The 11,146-nt window shown below is 44.6% G+C and overlaps 1 protein-coding gene across 1 annotated transcript; it reads left to right on the top strand.

The window, feature by feature from the left end:
- The first annotated feature begins 577 nt into the window (after window positions 1–577).
- Window positions 578–2,641, top strand: LOC109461594. The gene is made up of 2 exons (XM_019757970.1): window positions 578–803; window positions 1,164–2,641. Exons 1-2 carry the CDS (start codon window positions 701–703, stop codon window positions 1,895–1,897), a joined length of 837 nt encoding a protein of 278 aa, XP_019613529.1. The 5' UTR covers window positions 578–700; the 3' UTR covers window positions 1,898–2,641.
- The last annotated feature ends 8,505 nt before the right edge of the window (window positions 2,642–11,146 follow it).

Raw genomic sequence — 11,146 nt, 5'->3', positions numbered from 1 at the left:
TGATACCATTGGGACAGCGAGGGCTCCCTTGGGGGCTTTGCAGATACCGCTGGGAGGCTCTCATAGGGGCTTTGCAAATACATTTTGTACCACTGGGACAGCTGAGGCTCTCATGCGGAGTTTGCAGATACAACTGGGACAGCTGGGGCTCCCTTGGGGGATTTGCAGATACCACTGGGAGGCTCTCATAGGGGCTTTGCAAATACATTTTGTACCACTGGGACAGCTGAGGCTCTCATGGGGGGTTTGCAGATACCGCTGGGAGGCTCTCTTGGGGACTTTGCTGATACCGCTGGGATAGCTAAGGCTCTCATGGGAGCTTTGCAAAATTGAAATCAAGACAATTTCCCAAGTTGCCCACCCTGGGGAGTGAGGTAAAGCGGTCTTCTTGGCCAGGTGGTCTTCTTGGCCAGGTGGCCTTTTGCATGGAACAAGTTCGGGGCCGGGGAACAAGTGGTCGTTTTGGCCAGGTGGTATGCCGTTTGGGGCAGGTTTAACTATAAATGGAAGAGGAATATATCAGCCACACCCCAATATCGAAATGAGCCTGACTTGTGAACCTTGAACTCGGGGTCGAACCAGCCTGTACTGCCAGAAAAGTCCGAAGTCCACGGAAAACCGTGTGCGGTCTTCTCTGTCTTAAAAACCACGGGTGTGCTTGAATCTGTTTTCTTCTGTGCGTAGGTCTGACAACCAAGCTATGGACTCACTGTGGAAGGAAGGACCAAGCTTTACTTTCAGCGAAGACAGGCGGACTGTGAGTTTTGACTACAGCTTTAACCGATGGGACTTCGAAATAGGAGGTCAGGCATTTACTATAATAGTATCCTTCTTTTTCTTTTCCGTCGGCATCTCCCTCCACACTGCCTTGTACTTATACATGTACCTGAGTTGTTTTTTTTTTTTTTGGTACACCTGGTTGGAGTGAGGAAAGTCATGTTAAGTGCCTTATTCAGTTCCTAGTCTCCATATCAGACTCAGACTTGTGTTGGGTTACATCATGTTGCAATTTTATAGCAGGAGGGATTTAGACTCCTGTCTGACCATCAATGTGAATGTCTTTGAGTAAGAATTGACAGATTATGCGAAGGTAAACAGTATGCCTTTACTTTGCAAATGTTACCTTTCTAGTTATGACTTTATGCTGTTGTTGTTTTCCGCAGGCCAGATACCTGTCTGGACCCTATGTGACCGGGCGGACTGGCTGTCCTTTCTCGCCGTCGCCGCTCTAGACGCCAATCTAGCGCGTCCCGATATGAGAGTGTTTACTCGCTGTCAGGTCTGGGAAATCAGCCCGTCTTTCTACAGCGTCGTCAGGCCTGGCAGGCCTCTTAAAGTCTCCTCAAGAGTGGTCTACGTGGGGAATACGTCCTTCGTTAAGAAAGGCGAAATCGTTGACCGTTCCACAAATGAGATCTTGGTTAAGGGGATGGTACAAGATGTTCTCATCAGCATGGACACACGAAGGCCAACACCGTTTCCTGATTGGCTGAAGGAAAACTACCTGCACCTGACATCAGAGCCGCGTCCGGAAATGGCGGAGGTTTTCGAAAAGCCGCCCGCCGCCAAGACTTTTGTTTACAGTGTCACAGTGCCGCCTAGCGACATTGACCTGAACAACCACACCAACCAGAGGCACTACATTCGGTACTGCTTTGACTGTGCTGTTGTGGGGGCGAGACAGGGGGCGTATCCCACTGTCAGGGGGGACGTTTTAAAACAGGGGGTGCGGAAAGTCTCGGTGCTGTACCAGAAGGAATCGCTAGAGGGCGATGTTTTGAGTGTAGACTCCTGGGAAGAGAGTCCGGGTACTTTGAGGTTTCAGGTCAGGAAGGTGTATGAGAATCTGGTACAGGTGACGCTACAGTTTCATGAAACTAATAAGTCAAAACTGTAGACGTAGATGTTGGTCTATCGTATCCCCAGACTCGATAACAAGAGGTGCCCTAACATGGTAACCAACAGGAAAAAGAAATAGAGGGTGTCCAAAAAAACGTGGATGGGAACAATACAGGGGGACCTGAAAGAGAAGGGACTGACTCTGGACACAGCCCCGGACGCAGCTACAAATAGGGCCAGATGGAAATCCTTCCTGTCGCCTCAAGAACCACTAGATTCAGAAGAGGATTGAGTGAGTACCATCGATGAACTAGAGAAACTCACGTTGGCACAAAACTCGACAAAATGATTTTCCATCAGTAAACTACAAAAACATCTTCAATCACCACTGAGCAGGACTTCGAATTCCTTTAATTAGCCAGAACAGGCGCCGAGAAAGAACGTAACAATTAACCCAACAAACTACTCAGAACAAATAAATCTCCTCCAGATCTCCACTAAGCAAGTCTTCCATCACTTGACACGATAAATACGTTACCCATTAAGTTCTAAACGTCGCCACTTAACAAGTCTTCCATCCATCAATTAGCCACAGCAAGTGAAGACCTAGAAAGTAGACACTAATTAACCTGAAAAATTACTCAGAAAACATCAATCTCTAAAACGTTGCATGAGAGTTCATCTGTGTTGTTGGTTCAAGTCATTATGAAATGAGGACTAGACTTTATCTGCCAACACTGCAATGAATTGGGACTTACCCAAATTTGGCCTGATTCCAACAACCTCTAAGAACGTTGAAGAAAATACTCTCCAAGCAGAGGTTTTGGGGGGATGATCGTTAGCTTTTTATATATATGGCCGTTTTTTTTTTGTCGCTACCCCCATCGGTGGCGGGCGACCTCCTCTTGCTAATGGATACTGCCTGGCCAAATTCATACTGTCTTTTTGCCACCGAAAGGGATCTGCTTGGAGATTAGAAGGAAAAACGACAAGACGAAAACGCCTGTGGGAGAATACATGCTTTAGAGGTTAGAGGTTGTATATCGCAGTGTTTTTGACTTTAACATGACATATGGTTCTCCTAGTGGATAGTATCTCAGTAGATATGGATGGGCTCAGGCCCTCTGGTGGTAGATAGTGCTAGAATGCAAGCAGAATATGAAAACAGGGCTTGTATTATATACATACATATAGTGTTGTACAAATTATTGTAAAGATTAGTATTTTTTATCACTGAAAAAAATGAAGTGTAATCATTGGAGCATTTTGTTTAAAGGTTAACGTTATTTACTGCAGTTTTTGCCCTGTAACTAAAATAACTCTACTTACAACGACGTACTCAAACAGATTGCTATCCCACAGTTACGGATGGCTTCGGGCACTTTAGCGATAAAGAGAAAGATGCCAGCACTGGTCAAAGCAGCGGCAATGGTCCTTTATTACTGCTAACCTTCTCTAAATTACTGCTGTTGTACCCATAACCAATGCACATCTGGTGCCAAACGTCTACCTTAGGTTAAATTTCAGGTAGGGGATTGAGCTTTAAATTTTAAACTGTTCAGTTATCATAATAAACCATGTTTGTGGATTTGGGGCATCTATATGCTACGCGATTTGACTTATTTTTTTATCGAATTTATTTCTATCGCGCTCTCTCTTCAGCTTTGAGTCTCCATGAATCCCTTTTGGTTGAACGAAATGGATCGCCTGAAGACAAGTGTCTACCTCAAAACTCAGGCCTGGGAAATATGATGTTGTGTTTCCCGACCAACTTTAGCAAAACCCTAGCCTCTTTAGCAGGCTTATAGAACTGGGGGTTTGGCGGTCTTCGGTGGCTGTTTTCTGATTAGCCCAGTTCTAAAAACGGGGGTAATTCAACCAGGCCGGCTATGTTGTATATATGCAATCAGAAAACAGCACATAAAAGCTGACGAAGACCCCCCCCCCCATCCCTAGTTTTTGGCATGCTATGGAGGCTAGCAAAATCCCAACGACCCTAGTCGAAGCCTAAACCTCTAGAGAGTACATCGAAGCTAGGTGCTCATTTTCTGTTCAGTCAAGTGAGGAAATTAGTGTTATAGCAGTGCGCACCTAACAAAAGCAAACTAGAAAAAAAACACAACATATACCGACAAAAACAAGCCCTATAAAACGCCTAAAACACGTCAAAAATAAGTCGAAGCCCAAAACTCTGTTTGGAGAGCTCATCGAAGCTAGGTGCTCATTTTCTGTTCAGTCGAGCGAGGAAATTGGTGTTAAGTGCCTTTCGCAAGGACACAATCTGGTTATCTTGCTTCTATGCCGCGCGTTAACGTTAGAGCCATTATGCCAGGGGCGCGTTACGCTAGCCTTACCGCTGACTGAGATTTTGACAGCGGCGATGGCGCCGTAAGCCGGTTTTGCTGACCTGAACGAAGCGAGGTCACGAAAATTCAATTTGTTGGGACTCGCGTATCAGATTTGGGAACAAAAATGCTGAATTGGAAGGTCAATGTCGAATTAAAAAAAAGTTTCTGCCACAAATAACTAGGCACGACGGGTGCTACCGTAGGTACACACGTTTACAGTGAGGGAACATTGTCAGATTCGATTCGATCCAAAAATTTCTTTATAAATGTCCAAAAAATATTGCAGAGGCAATGAAGGTATTTAATTTTCTTTAATTAATTTTCGCTGTGTTCATTATCATTCTTAATCATTAATCATTACTTCACACCTAATTTATTTACATCTAATTTATTGCACCGCTATCAAACAACGAACAAGCAAAGAATGATACATTAACTAATTTTTTTTATCGGTGTCGCTCAATGCAAGGCCAATTATTTTTGGCCACTTCTAAGCATAGAGCTAGAGGTACTAAAGTGAGTAGAATGTAGTTATGTCAGGAGATGGCCGTGGACCTTGAATATATGAAAATTGAATATATATCAAAATAACAATATGGGTTACATAAATCTTGTTGATTTTTTTTTACTTCAAGATAACCGAGAAACGACGAACTAAATCGGCGTCGCCTCATGTTATCTTTTCGCCGATAGATGCAGAAGCGCATACGGGCGCAATATGGCGAGTCGAACCGCCTGAGATTCTGCTTCGGTCCGGTGGCCACTTCTCCGGAGGCCATCGCAATGACGTCAGCGATAGAAAATCCAACCTCCGCTGGGCTGTTACAGATAGATATGGTTGGGTTGTGTTAGCCTCCACCAGGCCTTTCTACGGGAATACGGATCGCAGAATTTGGCAAAAATTTGGCCAAGAGAGTAAAATTGGCCAAGGGAGTCCGGCCGCGGGGAGGTAGTTTCTTTCCCTCCGAAGGATTGTGGAAAGTCAATCCTACAAGGCGGCCAAACTCCCCTATATATAGCCAGCGTACATGGCGTAGTTAGTCTGGTAGAGACTACCCCAAACCGCGATATACTGGACCCATGGACACCAGGCTACCCAGAGGACCCGATCTTTGCTGGGCTGTTACAAAGAGATACGGTAATGTGGGCCGATGGTTAGCCTGACCAAGTCACGATTTAGCTTTTATCAGCACTTCCACTGTTCAGGCGTCTGAAACCGAGAGATTATTGTACTTCTGTAAGACCATACCGACTTAATTTTACATAAAATTTACTTGCTGTGGCCTTAACTGGCCCATTTCTGGTCATTTTCAGTCATGATGACAGACAGGACCGCGCACTACCATATTTGGTTAGACTTCGCGTCGGGCCGCTCTGATTGGATAGAAGTATCTATCCGTCAGGGCGGATCGGGTTTCACAATTTCCCGCCACTGCGGTCCTCATCGCCTGATGACCCGAATAGTGCACAATTCTGTCACAAGCCATCGGCCGATGGTTAGCCTCACCAAGTCACGCTTTAGTTTAGCCCTTCCACTGTTCAGGCGTTTGACTAGCCTCTACCAGGCACCGCGGATCGCTGGAAAAATAGTGGAAATTGGCCAAAATAAAGGGATAGTATACCAGAGAAGATCCCGGGCCATGGGTCGCGGATCTTCTATGGCCAGGGATCTTTTCTGGTATACTATCCCTTTATTTCGGACAATTTCTACTATTTTTCCAGCGATCCTCGGTGTCTGGTATAGGCTAGCGTTTGACAGCGAGAGATTATATGCTGTACTTCTGTAATGTTATGCCTATGGTCACAGTTCCCAACTAGTTTACATTCTATTACAAAATGTTTCTCACCTTCGATTCTTCTTAGATCACAGTGCCGACATATTCGTTGTTCTAGACTAGGGGAGTGCGGTTATGTCTACCGGTTTCGATGCCAGTGTAACTTGTGGCAACTAATTCGGAGTTTTGAGACGGCAGATTATCAATATTGTACTTCTATAATGTTATGCCTATGGTCACAGTTCCCAACTAGGGACCCGTCTAGATTGCTTGAAACAAACGCGAGTGCGAAGCCAATGTTAGCTAAACTCCTCAATGGACTGTAAACTGAACTGTTATGAACTGATTTGATTCGAGAGCAGTCTCACCTTTAACGATTCCACACAATGCTGTTTTCAATACCCTTGATGTTGAACCACCACGCTATATTTGCCTTCGACTGAAGGCTATGCCTTCGGAGAAGGTTATGAAATCGGGTTTGCACTGTTTGGCAGATTAGGCACGATAACTCTTGAAGGCAAGGTCCGAGGTTCACGATTTTTGGCAGGCAGGTTGATTTGGGGGTGGCCATTGTCAAGGCTAAAAATGGGCTTCGTGGGGGGTTCCTAAGTCACTGTAGTTGACCTTGGTTTTTGGTGTTTTTTCCTTGTCATCAAGATATCTCGAGAATCCTTAAATGTATGTTCATTATTTTTAGTGGGCAAGTTACCGTTGAGAATGCCGAGGTCAAGTTCGAAGATGGGCCCCATGGGGGTTTCTATGTCACTGCAGTTGACCTTTGTTTTTTTGTGTTTTTTCTTGTCATCAAGATAACTCGAGAATCTTTAAATGGATGTTCATGTTTTTTAGTTGGCAAGTTACCATTGACAATACCAAGGTCAAGTTCGGATATGGGCTTCGTGGGGGGTCCCCACGTCATTGAATTAGAAAGTACTGCAGCGAAACTTCTGGTTTTTAAATCTCGTGATATGGACGTGCTATGGTCATGATTTTTAGATGGTAGGTAGTTCTCGTGCTCAGAAAGAAGTGCCGTAAGTTTGGGCCCCGTAGCAGCTTGTTTGGCAAATGCAGTGGCATTTGTTTGAAAATGTTTGAAGTAGGATAGCTCAAGAACCGGTTGACGGATTGTTGTTATTTTTGGTATCTCGGTAGCTTAAGTGATGCTTGACCTAATTTGCTGAATATTTTGCAAATTACGATCTAATTTACATAATTAATGACAGAAGTCTATATATTTGCTGGGTTCTGTGATAAAACAATTAAAATAGGTGGCATATGTAATCAAGAGGAAGAGATTTTCATTATGTAAATTATGACTTAATTTGATTAATTAATAGAGAAATCTATATGTCATCCATAGTGCAGTAGACCTTTTTGGTTCCCACCTTCTACGGATTACATTGATTTATGCCCACAAGGATAGCTGGAAAAAATTTCCTCTTTGTTAGGACAACAGAATCCTTGTGGAATTGGCGAAAGTGGCGCTTAATCTGCCTTTTTGGATATAACTGTTCAAAAGGACTCCCCCAGAAGTTGGTCTCATGTGGATGATGCCCTATTGCAAACTCATCAGTGTCATGCCTGTAATCCTTGAACAAACAAAGGCCCTCTTTGTTGCCCAGGTCACCAGCTACTGTAAATAAACCCTCAGTCAGCTCCACATGCAAGTGGTGTTGTTCCTCTCTGGCCCTTGTGTAAACACAGATGTGGAAGTGGGTCACATCCTTGAGCTCTACATTATCTGGGGCTGGGGCAGGCAAGCAGTTTTGATAGCCCATGATGTAAACAGGCTGGGGTCACAAATATTTGGTGTCAATAACAGTCAATCGACAAGAACGGCCTACAAAATGCTACGTGAATTTGATTTCTGTTATGAACACTCCATTTGTTTTGCACCCGACATGACCTTTCGCTGGTAACTCTCCTGCCCTTGTGTAAACACAGATGTGGAAGTGGGTCAAATCGTTGAGCTCTACATCAACTGGGGTATGCAGTCAAGCAGTTTTGATAGCTCATGATGTAAACAGGCTGGGGACACAAATTTTTGGTGTCAATAAGGCCTAATTTGCATAAATAATGAGAAAAATGCTATAAATAGTACAATGAAATAGTGGTTACTGACAGGATTTTCATACTGGCTGCATTTGGAAGTTAAGTGAAGGTGATCAGTATTAAACATAATTTATTCAAATCTGAACCTTATTTGCATGATTTATGAGGAAATGCTAGAATAGCCCTCTTTGTTTAAGATTATAAGACTGTCATTGGATGGAAAATATGATCAAAGGATATAATTGCAAGTGAGGATATTATTTCGATAATCAATGTGAAACATTCATAATTTGTCAGTCGTAAAGGTTAACATCATTTGTCGAAGGCATGAGATCGTGGAACTCTAGTTATAGTGTGGAAAACCATGTCGACAATTATTGAACGTTACTTTTATATACTTGTATATGTACTATATTAGCCTACAGTGTTAGTTTTATTGAGTATGTAAAATTCGGCGCAATTCAGTGTATACTGCAAGGCCGATTTGTCCCGTGTTTTTACCAATAAACCATAAACTACTACATGATATAGAATGCAACAAAACACAAACAAAAGTTGAAAACATTCATGTGCACTGGCTGTGTATTTTCCAAGTGACAACTTGCTGGCCGTGACAGAATTGAGCAATATTCGGGTCATCAGGCGATGAGGACCGCAGTGGCGGGAAATTGTGAAACCCGATCCGCCCTACTTCTATCCAATCATAGACGGCCGACTCGAAGTGTAACCAAATATGGTAGTGCGCGGTCCTGTCTTTCATCATGATTGACGGCGGTAGAGCGACCTAGCCCCCACCAGGCCTTTCTATGGGAATATGGATCGTAGAATTCGGCAAAAAAGAAAAGAGTAAAATTGGCCAGGGGAGTCCGGCCGCGGGGAGGTAGTTTCTTTCCCTCCTAACTGCGCGGCCAGTCAAACCTACAAGGCGGCCAAACTCCCCTGGCAAATATACTCCTATACATATCCAGCGTAGTTAGTCTGGTAGAGACTAGTTGTCGAGTCAAAAGGCGGAAATTCTGCAGCGCGACAGCGGAACTTTGTGATGCGTTGACGTCAACGGACTGTGGCGAACATTGTAACAAGACGAATACATGTATATACATTAGCCTCCAAAGCATGCCAAAAGCTGGGTGTTTGGGGGGTCTTCATGGTCTTTGGGAGGTTGTATGTGCTATTTTCTGATTGCATATAGACAACGTAGCCGGCCTGGTTGAATTACCCCCGTTTTTAGAACTGGGCTAATCAGAAAACAGCCGAAGACCACCAAACCCACAGTTCTATAAGCCTGCTACGGAGGCTATATACATATATATACATCCGGCTAGCTGGATATGAAATATGCCACAAACTGGAAATGGTGCGCGTGCCTATCTGACATCTTTCCGGCACAAATGCAGTGACGTCTGTTACGTATGATGCATGGCAACGGCTCGGCCTTTTCACGATCTGGTTATGAAATATGCTAAAGAGCTCGGAAATGAGCCAAACGCCAGGCTGCTCGTTAACGTTTGAAGCAATGAAGGGGTTTCGCCTCCTCGAATGGGAATAGGTATTTGACGGTCTGTATGGGGGGCTCCAGAAAACGCTCTACGCTAAATTGTGAGAGCTGAATTGGGAAACATCTCGATTACGCTTTACGATAAAGTCCAAGTGGCTACAACGCATAACGTAGAATCAAAACGGCGAATACGCAAAATGCGCCAATATTACGCTCTATGTTGAATCATTAGAGCGGTCTGTCTACGCTCTACGTATAATTAAAACGGCCGATTACGCTCTACGGAAAAGGGCATGCGGGCCCCCATCTAGTGGGAATAGCTATTTCTGTCGCCCGAGGCGCTTGCTATGACGTACGCAGTGTAAAATGACTCGAAGCAGGACGCAACGCCCATTCCTGTGTATGAAAGACGTTGAAAAATGACTACTTGACAAGCAGACTATGCATGTGAACGTAGGAACAGGAGACTTGGCAAACCATTTCTGTCATCTAAAGTACCCACATTGACGCAAGCGACGTTAGAGGACTGGGAATAATGTTGTCTTTGCGCCTATGATCTACGTTTCTGAACTGACTGAGGCTATAGCTGGCGACTGTACCGCATGAAAGACGTTGAAAAATGACTACATGCTAACAGTACTTGACGGGCAGGCTATGCATACACGGATGCATGCGAACGCAGGACCAGGGGACTCGGCAAACCATTTCTGTCATTTGAAGTGCCCACATTGACGCAAGCATCGTTAGAAGACTGGGAATAATGTTGTCTTTGCGCCTATGATCTACTATTCCGAACCGGCTGGGCTAGCTGAGCGCACGGCTTCGTATTTGGATGGAGAAAGCGGCAGCAGAAGGTTTGTCCTGACGTCAGGATTTATTTATATGTCAGTCATGTAGCGGTTTGAATGTAGCGGTTTGTGTGTGTGCGGCCGTGAGAGAGACACTTCGCTCTTAGCCAGCAACGGGCGCGCATGGCTGTCTCAACTGGACGCGTATCTCGTATCTAGGTGCAGTCTAGCTCGCTGAAAAGCTTGTCTTCCACTGGTCATGACAGGGAAGTCGGGAGCTATGTGTACTGAGAGTACAGGCTGCTTGAAGTTCCGGAGAAATTCTCCTGCTCTTTTGGACAAGCGCGATGGACAGGGGACCATGGCTTGTCAGTACACTACGTCCATTGTCGAAGACTGCGATGTTTTCCAGTAGGTCAGTATAACTCGGATGAGCAACAATAATCGGGATTTTAACTTACTAGCCTCTCATCTGTATGTATATAAGCAATGGCACTATCCACTGGACGCCTTTCAGTGTTTGTATGAGCTGTGTTTCTTCAAAGGATGTATGACCAGATCTGCAGTAGATTTACAGTAGCATACAAGTCGGATGAGCGACAACAGACGGGGTCCGAATGCTCTGCCATCTGATCCAGAGACAGGGACTCTACTTGAGGACTTTCATTCCATCTTTACTTTAAGACCCAGTATGAACTGCGTTTCTTTCAAGAATACATGGCCAGAACGGTGGTAGGATGAATACTGAACAGACAATACTCATTTTCACTTGAGTCTAGTGGGGAAAGTCGTGTAAAGTGCCTTTCCCAAGGGCACAAGATCGGTGGCATGTCAGGACTCGAACCC

Source organism: Branchiostoma belcheri, unplaced genomic scaffold, assembly GCF_001625305.1.
Source record: "Branchiostoma belcheri isolate BF01 breed outbred unplaced genomic scaffold, Haploidv18h27 scaffold94, whole genome shotgun sequence".
Lineage (NCBI taxonomy): Eukaryota > Metazoa > Chordata > Leptocardii > Amphioxiformes > Branchiostomatidae > Branchiostoma > Branchiostoma belcheri.
This window is presented reverse-complemented; position numbering and strand designations above follow the sequence as displayed.

Coding starts and splice junctions, on each gene's coding strand:
- LOC109461594 (XM_019757970.1), top strand. CDS start 701: ATGGACTCACTGTGGAAGGAAGGACCAAGCTTTACTTTCAGCGAAGAC. Junction 804..1,163: donor ATGGGACTTCGAAATAGGAG/GTCAGGCATTTA, acceptor TGTTTTCCGCAG/GCCAGATACCTGTCTGGACC.